The sequence below is a fragment of the Lithobates pipiens genome, unplaced genomic scaffold (genome assembly GCF_037356315.1).
Source record: "Lithobates pipiens isolate NorthernLeopardFrog02 unplaced genomic scaffold, aLitPip1_a1.2 Scaffold_22, whole genome shotgun sequence".
NCBI lineage: Eukaryota > Metazoa > Chordata > Amphibia > Anura > Ranidae > Lithobates > Lithobates pipiens.
Genome location: NW_027507784.1, coordinates 34,560,564 through 34,576,038, shown reverse-complemented (window position 1 = coordinate 34,576,038; position 15,475 = coordinate 34,560,564). Strand labels below are relative to the sequence as shown.

General features: G+C 42.6%; 1 protein-coding gene across 1 annotated transcript in view; it reads right to left on the bottom strand.

Moving 5' to 3' along the window:
* Positions 1-5,056: 5,056 nt before the first annotated feature.
* The window catches only part of LOC143925649 (up-regulator of cell proliferation-like), an 80,636-nt gene continuing 70,217 nt past the window's right edge, over positions 5,057-15,475 (bottom strand). Inside the window, exon 3 of the mRNA XM_077450115.1 lies at positions 5,057-9,789. Within this exon, the coding sequence (XP_077306241.1) occupies positions 5,057-9,789 (4,733 nt within the window). The remainder of the gene's footprint in view (positions 9,790-15,475) is intronic.

The window sequence follows — 15,475 nt, the reverse complement described above, 5'->3', positions numbered from 1 at the left end:
TAGTGTTTAGCAGACTGTACGTCAGTCCCTATACCGCTGAAGGACTGCTGCAGTATAGGGCAGCGGTCAGCAGTGGTGCACGTCAACCCTATCTATTGTGGACCGATAGCGGTCCTTACAGAACAGCAGACTGTACCGCACTCAAGCCTATGTACCGTAGCACCCTATACCAAGTTACCAGTCCTTATAAGAACTTTTGTGGAACAAGCAGGTTGTGTGTTAGTGATTAGCAGACTGTACGTCAGTCCCTATACCGCTGAAGGACTGCTGCAGTATAGGGCAGCGGTCAGCAGTGGTGCACGTCAACCCTATCTATTGTGGACCGATAGCGGTCCTTACAGAACAGCAGACTGTACCGCACTCAAGCCTATGTACCGTAGCACCCTATACCAAGTTACCAGTCCTTATAAGAACTTTTGTGGAACAAGTGAGTTGTGAATGTTTAGCAGACTGCAGCAGAAGGGCAGCAGTCAAGTATAATATCCTTTCTATATTTGGAAGAAAGAATATTATACATGTACAAGCCTATTACTGTACCACTGATACCAGTCCTGAAAAGAACCTTTGTGGAACTAATAATAACAGCAAGTCTTTAAAATTACCCTCACTGCCTGACAACACTGCTTCCTTCCTGTCCCTATACAAATTGGCAAAAAAAGAGAACGATTAGTGGTTACTGGAACAGCTCTTTTGTGGACCTTGATAGTAACAGCTAATGATGATGATGATGATGATGATGATGAAAGACTAATCTGGCTGTCCCTGTAGCATACACCGTCCTTTCCCTTTCTCTAAACTAACAAAAGACACTCAGGCTGCTGCAAGAATCAGCAGCACAGCAAACCTATCAACACCTAACACCTATACCAGTCCTGAAAAGAACTTTTGTGTACCAAATAGCTAGTGGTTTATCTCTCCCTACTCCACACAGGAACCTGTCCCTATCGTAACAGAAGAAAGAATGTAAAATGGCCACCGGATCGGGTGTATTTATAGGTTAGGGGGAATGTACAAGTGTCCATGTGCTGTCATGTCTCAATTGGCTGTCCTGTATCACATGATAAACGTGTCACCAAAGGTTAAAGTTCTTGTATACATTAAACACGTAAGTCCGCCGCGGCGAACGACGGAAAAAGGCGTTCGAACGTGCGGACCGCGAATGTCGGAAATTCGCCGCGAAACGACCGCCGGGCGAACCGTTCGGCCATCACTAGTGAGGAGTACAAAGACTCTATTGTGAGGGAGGGGTATAGTAGTTCTCTTTTCATTTTATATTATTTTATTTTCTCACTGTTTTCACAAGCGCTTAGATTTAGGAAGGACCGGAATTTGTCACCATTTATGTACTGTGACATACTGAAGCAGAGCATGATCCCCTCCCTTCAGAGACTGGCCCGCAGGGCAGTATTCCATCATGATAACGACCCCAAACCCACCTCCAAGACGACCACTGCCTTGCTAAAGAAGCTGAGGGTAAAGGTGATGGACTGACCAAGCATGTCTCCAGACCTAAACCCTATTGAGCATCTGTGGGGCATCCTCAAACGGAAGGTGGAGGAGCGCAAGGTCTCCAACATCCACCAGCTCCGTGATGTCATCATGGAGGAGGGGAAGAGGACTCCAGTGGTGACCTGTAAAGCTCTGGTGACCTCCATGCCCAAGAGGGTTAAGGCAGTGCTGAAAAATAATGGTGGCCACACAAAATATTGACACTTTGGACCCAATGTGGACATTTTTACTTAGGGGTGTACTCACTTTTGTTGCCAGCGGTTTAGACATTGAGTTATTTTGAGGGGACAGCAAATTTACACTGTTATACAAGCTGTACACTCACTACTTTACATTGTAGACAAGTGTCATTTCTTCAGTGTTGTCACATGAAAAGATAGAAGAAAATATTTCCAAAAATGTGAGGGGTGTACTCACTTTTGTGAGATACTGTGCATGGAATATACACACTTAAAATCATTTTTATTAAAAAAATAGCAATTTGCCTCGGAAAGTTCATGTACATTTATTCTGTATGAATGGGGCAAATGAAACAAATATTATTAGGCTATTTCATGTGCTGGATTAATATTTTCATTGATTTAAAATGGAAAACACTGTATTTGGCCACTAGATGGCACTAATTATGAGAGAAAATATTTAGCACCTTCTAGTGGCCAAATCTAGTATTTTGAATAAAATAAAATGTCCAGCACAGGAAATGCAGGAAATGGCCCAATGGCAAGGGCTGCTGATAAGGCAGTACAGCTATCCCCCCTGTACTGGACCCCGGGCCCCATCAGTTCAAAAGGGGGGCCCGGGCACCTGCTGAGCAAGAGGGCTGGCTGTACTGCCTTACTGCAGACACCGATCCTTTTCTGCTTCCCCCTGCAGGTAGGGTTGCCACATCATCCCTTTATTCCAGGATGCACATTAATTACACAGCTTCTGTGTCTGATTAAGGTGCTAATTAAACTCACTTAGTGCTTCATCTGCATTAAATCAGCCTCAGAACCCGTGTAATTAATGTGTCCTGGATGATGTGGTAACCCTACCTGCAGTGCTGTGAGTGTCTCCTCCTCTCCCTCCCTCCGGCTGTACTGCAGGGGGATTGGTTCTAGCACATGCACTGCTTTCATCTGTTAAGCTCCCCCTGTGTGTCCCTTTTCCCCCATGCTTCCAGCTTCTCTCCTCTCCCACTGGCAGCTGCTGCAGGCACACAGATGGATGTTTCAGGATGAAGAGCGAGGGAAAGGGGTTGGTAAATATGTCATTTTCTGGCCCCCTTACTTTCCTGAATGAACACATTGAGCGATTGGTACCAATCACTCCTGTGTTCATTCAGCCACAGAAGCATAGTAAACGGTATTTGCTATGCTTCCGCTTGTAAAAGCGCAGGAAGCCTTCCTATTCATCTGTGCAGCTGAGGTTGCAGAGAAAAAGAATGATAAATCGATGTCCCCAGTCACCTTCGGCCCAGGGGGAGGCCCAGTTAGGAAGGCTGTATGGGGCCCCCCGTGATTTCTAACAGCAGCCCTGCCAATGACATCTGTTCCTTTGCCCCATTCACATAGAATGAATGTACATGTACTCTCAATGGGCAAATTGCTGCGCACATTGATTATAAGCACATCCCCTAGTGATAGCAAAATTATTTCTGTAGTTTGCAATGGAAGGACTGTATATACCAGAACACAATTCAGCAAAACCGGAGCAGACAAAATCTGGAGCGGCTGTGCATGGCATCCAATCAGCTTCTATCTTCAGCTTGTTCAATTAAGCTCTGAAAATAAAAGATAGAAGCTGATTGGTTGCCATGCACAGCCGCTCCAGACTCTGCTCCAGTTTTGATGAATTCCCCTCCATATGTGAGCATCCAATGTTGTTGGGGAGAGCGATCCTCTCCTATACATCCCCATACATTACTCATATTTTAACAAACTCTCTTGTAAATACCTTCCCTACCTCTGTTCTGTAGATACTGAGATGGTTATTTTTAGCACAAATAATGAAATTCATTAACATGAGTGCAAAATACAAGTTCTGTCTTATTATTATATTATAACCGCAGTACAAGAAAACATTCCTAGAGAGATATAAAGCGCTGCGTAAACTGTTGGCGCTATATAAATCCTGTATAATAATAATAATATCAAATAACGAAAGCATCCTTAACCACTTGCCGACTACCGCATGCTGATTTACGACGGCAGAATGGCACGGGCAGGCAAATGGGTTTACCTGTATGTCCCTTTGAAATTGCTGCCTAGCGGGCACGTGCCCACCACCCGCCGTGGGAGTGTGCCTGCGGGTCCCGCAAACTCGATGTTCACCAGCGGCCTGCGATTGCGGTGAGGAGCTGCAGATCGGGGAGATGCCTATTTAAACAAAGCATTTCCCTGTTCTGCCTAGTGACATGACAGAGATCTACTGTTCCCTGTCATCGGGAGCAGTGATTGCAGTATTTATACAGCAATGAATGGATATTTGCAGCTATGATCCCTCTATAAATGACAATGGTCCCAAAATAGTATCAAAAGTGTCCGATGTGTCTGCCATAATGTCGCAGTCCCGAAAAAGAAAAATCTCAGATCACCGCCATTAATAGTAAAGTAAAAATTCTTTTGTTTATATCACAAAAAATAAAAACCACAGAGGTGATCAAATACCACCAAAAGAAAGCTTTATTTGTGGGGAAAAAAGAACGTCAATTTTGTTTGGGTAAAGTGCTGCATGACTGCGCAATTGTCAGTTAAAGTGACACAGTGCAAAAAAAAAAAAATGCTCTGGTCAGGAAGGGGGAAAAATCTGAAGTAGTTAACATTATCCAGTGCAGTGCTAGGAATGTCAGTCAATGGACACAACAATCATCTGTATTATGAATTAGAATGTTGTGGAATCTTCTGAGAGAAGTAATGAGCCCATTATATCATCGGAGGAATGAGGATTATCATGAATTCTCTTCACATCCTGATTACTGTGACCGTGATTGTGAGGAAAATATTTAAAATGTTTCTCCAATTAGAGAAAATCAATGGAAAGATTATTTTATTTTAAAAAGAATAAAATGATTTGCAGATAACATCTTGTATGAGCAATTACATGTTGTTGATTTGTCTTGTCTGTTTAGCTATTAACCACTTTCTTTAAAGTGGTTGTAAACCCTTACAAACCACTTTGACCTACAGGTAAGTCTAGATTAAGGCTTACCTGTAGGTCCAAGAAATATCTCCTAAACATACACGGTTTAGCAGATATTTGCCAAAAGACAAGCACCGATGTCTACGGTGCATGCACCGTAGACAGCGGCGCGTAGGCGCACTGAGCGCACCACTGTTAACGGCGTTATGCCGCGAGTGGTGATGTCATTGCGGCTCTGACGAATTACAGCGCTGGAGCAGCGAGACCCACCAAGAAGATGGAGGCTCCCTACACAAGGGGACAACGGTGACAAATCGCTGGATCCTGTGTCAGGTAAGTGACATATAATGGACTACTATGTGATGCACAGTTGCCCATTATGCTTTACCTTTGCAGGGAATCAAAGAGGAAGTAAACCCATTAGGGTTTACTTCCTCTCTAAACTTTCTAGAGCTTTTTGTTTTGTGACAGATTTCCAGCCATCTGGTATTATTGCTGGTTTTGCATGGTATTCTTCAGCAAACTTTTCATTAAACATCACAAAAATATATTTCCAGTAATCTGAGGACTTGATGCTGGGATCTGATTGGATGTCCCAATCTGGATAAATGGCACGATAATTTCTGTATGGGTGTGATTTGTTATCTGTGGCTGAACATGTAAATGTGCCATTAGATACAACAGATGTACTACATATATCAGTGGTTAAGATTTTAGTATCACTCCATCTGTATGTTCCCAATCCATCAGGTCGGTGAATAGCAGCAAAGTGCTCCTTGTGGTCATCACCTCCGGCCTCACAGGGAACTTTACAGAATGGACATTGCTCCCCACAGCCAACAACCTTCCTGAACAATTCATCTTGAGGCTTCACCGTCACCCTGGAGAGTACAGACTTTATATCCATAGATTGCAGCTCTGATAAGACTTCTGTTTCTGTATCTCGGAGGAAGAGCTGAATGTCAGATGAAAATTGTCCAACATCAGCCGTGTTCTGGAAAGTGACGGCTTGCATCTCATTCTGTGGGATCACTAATTCTTCCTTTAGGATCTCACATACACTTTTCAGAAACTCTGAGACTGATGAACTTTTAAGAGAGTTGTCTCTATTAAGAGCTCCTCTTATCTTTGTGTCCAGTGAAGAGAGAAGGTTTTCTTGCAATGGTTTTAGGATTTGGGGCTTTGCAAATGTTTTAGTGTAATTTAGTATCCAGGCTTTTGTATATTTCTCATAGTCACCTATATAGTCCACATATTTCTGGAAGGACATTTCTTTCAGCAGTTCCTTCATTAACGACTCTTGAAAGAATGTTCTACTACTGAATTTCTTGTTGTCTGGACTACTTTCTATTTTATCCACTATTTTCTGCCCAAGATGGCGGAATACATGATCCATCATTGCTGGTTTTAGGCATCGCTCACAGAATTCTTTGGCTTTAGTCTGACAAATATCTTTCTCTTGAAATATGCTGATAAATGTTTCTAAATATCCAGGCTTTACTTTCTCCAAACACAGTTTTGGATCGTTCTCTCTAATGAATTTCTCATGCATCTTCTGAAACTCTCTGGAAGCTTTTCCAAGAATGTGAATCTTGATATCCACTTCAAACCATGAGGACAAATGAAGATTTATGGACTGTTTAGAAATCTCTGTTGTGATCATATGAAGTAATTCCTGGCAATAGTTGTCACAATAGTCCTCTCCAGTTTCCACCTTCTCTCCGATATATTTGTTACATTTATCTATAATAGAATGAGCAAAATCATTTATTTTGTCAAAATGTTCATTTTTGGACCTAAATTTATCTTTCAGTTTTGTAAACCAACCCTTCTCTATATATTTCTCATCCATCTTGAAATCAGTCTGTCTGATATCTGCCAAGTCCTTCACACCCAGTAAGTGTTGATTTACAGCTGATCCTTTATTGCTCATGTCATCCCTTAGCTGCTGAAACAAAGATGTACTGACATTGTGTGTTTTTAATTCCTCTATCTGTAGACCTGTCAGTGTTTTCTTCCACATCTCCTCAAATTCTCTCTTTAACTCTTCATCAGTCAGCATTTCTTTCTTCTCTCGGCACCTCTTGAGGAGGTCTGTGATTTTGTCCTCAATCAATTGCTGGGTATTATTTTGCATATTCTGAATCTTGAATTTCCCTTTCTGAATTGAGACAGCCTCATCCAACTTCACCAGGGAATTACTTTTTAGTTGATCCTTCAGGGATGTTGTGCTCAGAATAAAATCTTGTTTGTATCGTTCTATTAGATGAACATTTTCATTTTTATTGTTAAAGTAGTTTTCCAGCAATTCCAATATTTTACTTTCTTTACTAATCAACAAATTGTTGAGCTCATTCTTAAATTCCAAACACAGTTCATCATTTAGACTCTCTGCAGTCTGGTTCCTAATGTTTGTCTCTGTACGGATCAGCCAATCATGGACAGCTTTTCGGAACTCCCATTCCCACTGTGAGTATTCTATAGACAGTTTATTATAAGCTTCTGCCACCAGACTGTTCCTGAAACTGAAAATGAATTTCTCATGTTTTACAGCTTTCCATAAACTTTCTATCCATTTTATAAATTCAGGAATAGTTAAAGGCTTGTTCAGGGATCCTTTGCTTGTCATTAATTCTAATAAATACTTTTTCAATTCAGACACATGTTCACTGTACCCAGAATTTACTGGAGCCATTGGTGGGACCCCAAGCCAGAGCCCAGGAATGTACCAGTTGTCTTTCTCCAGATTGTAATCCATCACATCACTGAAAGTTTTGATTTCACTTTTCTTTTCCATCTCTGCAGCTATTTTTGTCATTTCATTCAGTTGTTCCAGAAGTTTCTTCCTGTCTCTCATGTTCTTGTCATGAGCGGACACATCGCTCACATTCTGATGTACAAACTGACAGTTGGGTCTCTTTCCAATTTCTTTCATTCTAAGAAAAGCATGGATTACAATCTGTAAAATATCCTTCATTTCTGTTGTATTTTCCATTGACATATTGATGATGGTGATATCACTCAACCCAACCACTAGTGTGGCCAGTTCATTGTCATGTTCATAACTGCCCTCCAAGGAAGCCAACTCTGGAGCTTTCAGCCCCTCAGTGTCAATCACCAGGATGAAGTCACAGCCCAGCTCCTCCTGGAAGTTCTCTTTCACATTAAGAAGAGTCATGAAGGCTCCTCGTGTGCATCGTCCACTGGCCACCGGAAACTGCAGACCAAACATGGTGTTGAGAAGAGTGGATTTTCCTGTACTCTGCACTCCCAGTACAGTGATTACTCTCATTCTGCATTTCCCCCCTGTTCTGATGTCCAGCTCATTTAGAACATTAGTTATCCACAGTAGTGGAATGTTGGAGGCATCTCCATCTATCAGCTCCAATGGGAAACCATCCAACAAGAGATCAGCAGCAATTCCCGGCAGTCTAATGAATTGTCTTTTTATGTTATCTATTTTTTTTTCTTGAACCATGGAACATTCAGCTTCATAAAACTGTCCCATCTCACGTAGGAAATGTTCAATTCCTAAAGAACTGTCAGAGATTTTCTGGTCTATCTGTTTGAGTTCTTGTTTGTTACTGAAGGCATTGTTACATTTTTCTTTGTATTCAGCTTGTAGATTAGAAAGATGATTTCTAGCAATTGAATCAAGTTCTAATTTCATCCATTTCAAAAAATATTGTTTCTCAGCCTCAGACAAATGAGTGATTGCATCAATAAAGAGCATTAAACCATTGGGCAGATCATGTTTATGTTGTTTCTCATGCAGTGAAATACGTTTCTTTATCAGCTCATCTTGATATTGTTGTGTGTCTTTACCACCTTGCTTTGTCATTCTGCAAAGTTCCTTTTCCACATCAGATAACTGTCTCCAGAGATCTCCCTGTAACTTCATAGTGCTCTTTTTGTAGTCAGACACATTTCTTATTTCTTTTGTAATTTTCCTGGCATGTTTCCTGGCCTTCTGACATTCAGGAACTCTCTCATCCTCTTGGATGTTCAATCCATGAGTTTCTTTCCCAAGGTCTATCATTATTTTTTCTTTTGGCTTACTGTCTATTAATTGAATAATATTACTTTGTAGTTTTTTTACAAATGCCGCCTCATTTGCTTGGCCTGCATGTATTATCATATTTGATTTTTTTAACTTTAGCACTGGCATTAAGTCTTGAAGGGTCTTCCGTGTCTCTGGACTCATAGATTTGCCAGGACCAGTAGTAACAATGAAGTAATACTGGGTGTCAGTGGTTGGGCAGGATGATAACAGTCTGAATTCCCTCTCAGAAATATCCTCAATGAATATAAACACAGCTGATGAAATTTTTGTCAGAAAGAAGAACTGGTCCCTGTTGGTCTCCAGGTCTCCTCGTAGGTTGGTCACTGCGATGGGCTTTGGGAAAACATCCGACTTACCACAGGGAAAATACCAGGATACTTCTACCAGTCCATCAGATATTTCTCTCCTAATGTTTCCTCCATCCATATTGTCATGTATAAAGAAGTTATTATGTAGCTGAGCTGCATTAAGAACTTGATTCAGGATTTTTGATTTTGATAATTTGTTTTTTCCCAATCTGGCATAAGACAAGATTGGCATGGAAGTATTCACCACATTTCCTTCTCTGAACCCTTTACTGTCCGCTAATGACTGAGGTCTCCACTTCTTCATTATGTCTCTCATTGCCCAAAGCATGAGGGTGCAGTGTGACCCGTCACCAGCAGGGAGCAGCAGAGGGACAGCAAACTGACACATGGACAATTTGGTTACAATCTCTTGTTGGAGAAAACTGTCTGAGCAATGCAGGAGGAAACACAGGACATCCAGGGGGTGAATGGAGGCAGATGAATTATTACCTGGAACCAAAGAAGCATCAAATAGTTTGTATTCATCGTCCTCATCATTACCAATATCATATACATCATCACCAGTAGACTGATCTTTCTCAACAAGAATGTCTCTTGCAGTCCTGTTTAGGGCCATGAGTTTCCTTAAATAATTCCAGGGAAGATCCTCTACAGTTTTAGATGGTTTGTCATTCACATTCTCTAAGCCAATACTCAGGATGTCCCTCAGAGTTAATTTTGTAGTCAGGTATGGCTTCATGTTCATTTTTTCTGAAAACTGATGAAGGGTAATTTTTCTTGTTTGAACATCTGTAAGAGAATACATTTTTATTTTATTATATGTTTTTATATTACCAATCAATATATTTGCAAAATTGTAATCAACTGGAAGTGATTGTAGCCATATTAGTGCACTTGTGACAGAAACAACTGAGTACGGTCCATGATCATTTTTTATTTGCACTAACATACACTTTTTCAGGGTTTGTCCAAGAAGTACTAATTGGCAAGGTTTTAGCAAAAAAACGCAAACAAATGTACAAAGCAATTGTAATTAAACTAGGATCGTCAGTGAGTTAAGAACGAGTAATAAACTATAGACCGGGGGTGGTGTGTGACAATCACAGTGGGGATCATAAAACTGTTGGATAATGAGTGGGAAAACCCAAATTTAGATTTAGTCTGTTATCTTTTGTGTCAAGAACTGTCATTCTTAGTTCAAAAGTTTTCCTTTTCTGAATACTTTTGAAATTCCCTTTAAGAACTAAGACATTGAGGTCTTCCATAGTGTGGACCAGTTGTGAGAAATGATGTCCCACAGGTGTGCAGAACTCATCTTTTTTATGTTCCTTGATGGCATGTCTGTGCAAATTCATCCTTGTTTACAACTTTTGTCCTGTTTCCCCAATGTAAGATTTTTTGCTACATCTTTTGCATTGGATGAGGTACACAACATTACTGGGGGTGCAGTTATATTGATCCTGTGATATTGAATATCACAGGATCTATTGAATATTGGTCCCTTTTGTGTGTGTGATACTTTTAGATAGATTGATTTGGGTGGGCAGTTTGCAGCATTTTTTTTTTTATTGCAGGGTTTGCATCTATTAATTGTGACTACATAATCAGAAAGAAGTTTCCTATTTTTTAGTTTTTGGGGGTTGTTGGCATTGTTATTTTAGAGTTTCATATTTTGTTATGATGAGTTGTAAATCTTTGATTATCTTTCTTATCCCTTCTAGTGCTGCATTGTACAGTGCCTTGAAAAAGTATTCATACCCATTGATATTTTCCACATTTTGTTATGTTACAACCAAAAACGTAAATGGATTTTATTGCGATTTTATGTGATGGACCAACACAAAGCAGCACATTTTTATGAAGTGGAAGGAAAATGATAAATGGTTTTCAAAAATGTTTACAAATAAATATGTGAAACTTGTGGCATGCATTTGTACTCAGCCTCTGATTCAATACTTTGTAGAACCCCCTTTCTCGGCAATTACAGCTGCAAGTCTTTTTGGGGATGTCTCCACCAGCTGTGCACATCTAGAGAGTGACATTTTTGCCCATTCTTCTTTGCAAAATATCTCAAGCTCTGTCAGGTTAGATGGAGAGCGTCTGTGAACAGCAATTTTCATGTCTTGTCACCAATTCTCAATTGGATGATTTAGGTCTGGACTTTGGGTCATTCTAACACATGAATATGCTTTGAGCTAAACCTTTCCATTGTAGCTCTGGCCTTAGGTTTTGGATCGTTGTCCTGCTGGACGGTGAACCTCCGCCCCAGTCTCAAGTCTTTTGCAGACTCTAACAGGTTTTGTTCTAAGATTTCCCTGTATTTGTCTCCATCCATCCTCCCATCAACTTTGTCCAGCTTCCCTGTTCCTGCTGAAGTAAAGCATCCCCACAACATGATGCTGTCAACACCATGTTTCATGGTGGGGATGGTGTGTTCAGGGTGATGTGCAGTGTTAGTTTTCCACCACACATTGTGTTTTGCTTTTAGGCTAAAAAGTAAAATTTTGGTCTCATCTAGCTAGAACCCCTTCTTCCACATGTTTGCTGTGAACCCCACATGGCTTCTCGCAAACTTCCTATGGCTTTTTTTCAACAATGTCTTTCTTCTTTCCACTCTTCCATAAAGGCCAGATTTGTACAGTGCACGACTAATAGTTGTCCTGTAGACAGATTCTTCCACCTGAGCTGTGGATCTCTGTAGCTCCTCTAGAGTTACCATGGGCCTCTTGGCTGCTTCTCTGATTAATGCTCTCCTTGCCCGGCCGGTCAGTTTATGTAGACTGCCATATCTTGGTAGGTTTGCAGTTGTCCCATACTCTTTCCATTTTCAGATGATGGATTGAGCATTGCTCTGTGAGCTGTTCAAAGCTTGGTATATTTTCTTTATAACCTAACCCTGCTTTAAACTTCTCCACAACTTTATCCCTGACCTACAGAAAAGAAATGAGTGTGGGTAAATAGGGCAGCTGCTGAAGCTGACCATACATTTATTGCTGACCTCAATAGTTGTGATGAACTATCTCTGTACTGATAAACAATGATATGATTGAGGTATAACAAAGTTATTTATTACATAAAAGATTAACATACAAAAATACATTTAACAATTGAAGAAATTTCAGTAAACAAATACTCAGGATTCCCTAAGGCTCGGTTCACACAGGGGTGACTAGGGGCGACACGACTTTGGGAAGGCAACTTGGAGATGACTTGTGAATGATTGACAGCGCGACTTGGCACTACTTAACAGCGCGACTTGGGGCGACTTACAAGTCGCCCCAGGCCAGGCGACTTTTGCCGTGGCCAATCAGAGAATGAGCTCTGAAGGGGGAACTCCACGCCAAATTTCTGAAAAAAATTTGGCGTGGGTTCCCCCTCCGAGAGCATACCAGGCCCTTAGGTCTGGTATGGATTTTAATTCTATAGCTGGCTTTTAATTCTATAGTCCAGTACAGCTTCCACTTCATATCCCTTGTTGCCTTCAATAAGTAGCAGAGAAGGAATCTCTGGAACCAGATATGGACAGGGATTTGGCACCATTGGTTTTATTAAAGAAACATGGAATTTCAGGTCTTTGGGTACAACCAACTCAAATGCCACTGAATACATTTTTCTCTTGACCAGAAAAGGCCACAGATATCTCAGGCCGAGTTTCTTTGAGGGACAGCTTAATTTCAGGTTCACTGTGGACAACTAAGCTTTATCTCCAGGTTCCAGATTCCATTGCCATTCATTTTTGTCAAAATGTTTTTTACTGTTTGCCTGAGCCTTATGCCGTATACACGCGATCGGACTATCCGACGGACTTAGTCCGGAGGACCAGAGTCCACCAGACAATTCGACTGTGTGTGGGCTCCGCCGAACTTTTGGCAGAGGTCCGCCGGACTTTCCAAATGAATGGACTAGCCCACACACAGACTAAAGTCTATTCATTTGAACGTGACTTAAGGTACGACGGGACTAGAGAAGGAAGTCAATGTCGCAGCTTCATTCACATAGGATGGGGGGCTGGGATCAGGAGGCCCCCTTATTAAAGGGGGCTCCTGGATTCCGATAAGCCCCCACCCGCAGACCCCGACAACCAATGGCCTCATCAACATGGGACAAGGTGCTTTGGGTTTGGGCCTTCCCCAAAGCACCCCCCATGTTGAGGGCACGCGGTCTGGTACGGTTCAGGAGGGGGGCGCTCGCTCATCCCCACCCCCTTTCCTGACCGGCCAGGCTGCCTATGGTCTGGTATGGACTTTGGGGGACCCCCACGCCATTTTTTTGGCGTAGGGGTTACCCTTAAAACCCATACCAGGCGATGGGGCTCGTAAGGTGTCAATCTTGTCAATGGAGATGGTGAGATTGACTTCCTTCGCTAGTCCTGTCATGCCTGAAGTCACGTTCAAAATGAATGGGCTTTAGTCCATGTGTGGGCTAGTCCGTTCATTTGGAAAGTCCGGCGGACCTCCGCCAAAAGTCCGGCAGATTATCTAACAGACCTAGTCCGCCGGAAAAGTCCGCTCGTGTGTGGTCATGTGAGGGCAAGTCCGCTCATTTGGAAAGTCCAGTGGACCTCCTCTGGAAAGTCCAGCATATTGTCCGCCAGACTATGTCCGCCGGATAGTCCGATTAGGGCATTAGAGATGGTGTCTTGTAACAACTGATTGCAATTAGGGGTGAGCCCGATTTCTGAGTCGAACGTATGTTTTACTCGAACATCGGGTGTTTGACGAACAGCGAACACTATGCAGTGTTCACGGCAAATTCAAAAGCTGCCAGAACCCCGTTAAAGTCTATGGGACACCAACATAAAAAATCAAAAGTGCTAATTTTAAAGGCTTATATGCAAGTTATTGCCATAAAAAGTGTTTGGGGACCTGGGTCCTGCCCCAGTGGACATTGTTGCGTACCTTACAGCGGAGTCCGAAATGACGAGGGTGGCCTCTTGCATGGTCCCGTTCCTAGCACCCCTGGAGGTAAAGACAGGAACTGCTAGGACAGCGAAAGGGTGCAGGTGCCTGAAGACAAGCAGGTCAAAGGTCAAGCAGGAGTCGGCAACAGGCTGGCAGAGAGGTACACAGACGGCAGGCAGGCTCGTGGTCGGGGACAGGCAGAGGTCGGCAACAGGACTGGCAGCAGAGTACAGAATCAGGAGACAAAGCCGAAGTCAGAGGTTCAAGCTGGGGTCTGTGCAGGTAAACAAGACAGACAAGGTTGCAAAGGTATTCCAAGAGGGTGGTCAGGAAGAGCCAGGTGTTCAAGATCCAGGGAAGTCAGACAAAGTAGTAGCAGGTATACAGGAACGAGCTGAGACAATCCAGCTGCTAGTTTAAATAGGGTGCCTTGCACCGTGATTCGTGTCCGTTCCACAAAAATGTGCAGATGCACACATCCGCCGCACATATCTATTACATATAATGCACTGATGCGCACATATGTTCCGAAAAGGTGCGCAAATGCGTATATTGGATCCGGGATTCACCTGCTTGGTGTGGAGGTTCCCTGACAGACATGTATCAATGCAAACTTTAAAAAAAAAAAAATTTGAATGCTTAAAGTAAAACAATAAAAAATGAAATATTTCTTTAAATATTGTGCCTGGGGGGTGTCTATAATATGCCTGTAAAGTGGCACATTGTTCCCGTGTATAGAACAGTACCACAGCAAAATGGGTACCAGGACATGGGGCCTGGTATGGTTCTGGAGGGGGGGCACTCTCTCGTCCCCTCTCTTTTCCTGCGGCCTGCCAGGTTGCGTACTCGGATAAGGGTCTGGTATGGATTTTGGAGAGGGCTCCTACACCATTTTTTTTTCAATTTTAGCACAGGGTTCCCCTTACAATCCATACCAGATCCGAATAGGCCTGGTATGGATTTTATGGGGAACCCCCCCCCACAATTTTCTTTTGGTTTCGGGTTCCCCTTAATATTTATACCAGATCCAAAGGGCCTGATAATGGACTGGGGGGGATCCCATACTCTTTTTTTCAATGAGTTTTATCTATATTGCCTAGACCCGATAATTCATTACAGCCACAATCAGTTTTAAATGACAATTTTTCCTTTAGAAATGTCATTTTGCTGTGATACTGTTCTAAACACTGGAAAAATGTGCCACTTTACAGGCATACTATAGACACCTCCCAGGCACAATATTTAACCACTTTCCGGCCGCCGCACGATGATGTATGTCGACAGAATGGCACGGGCAGACATATGGGTGTACATGTACATCCCTGCCTTCCCGCGGGTGGGGGGCCCGATCGGGCCCACCCCCCGGTGCCAGCGGCGGTCGGAAACCATTCAGGAGCGATCCCGGATGAGGGGGCGGCCATTCATTCATGGCCACCCCCTCGCGATCGCTCCTGACGAATGGAATTGCAGCATGACATCACTTCCTCTCCTGTAATGTAAACACAGGCAGAGGAAGTGATGTAATCTCTCCTCGTGTCGGTCTTTTTCGTTCCGGCACCGAGGAGAGAGGATCG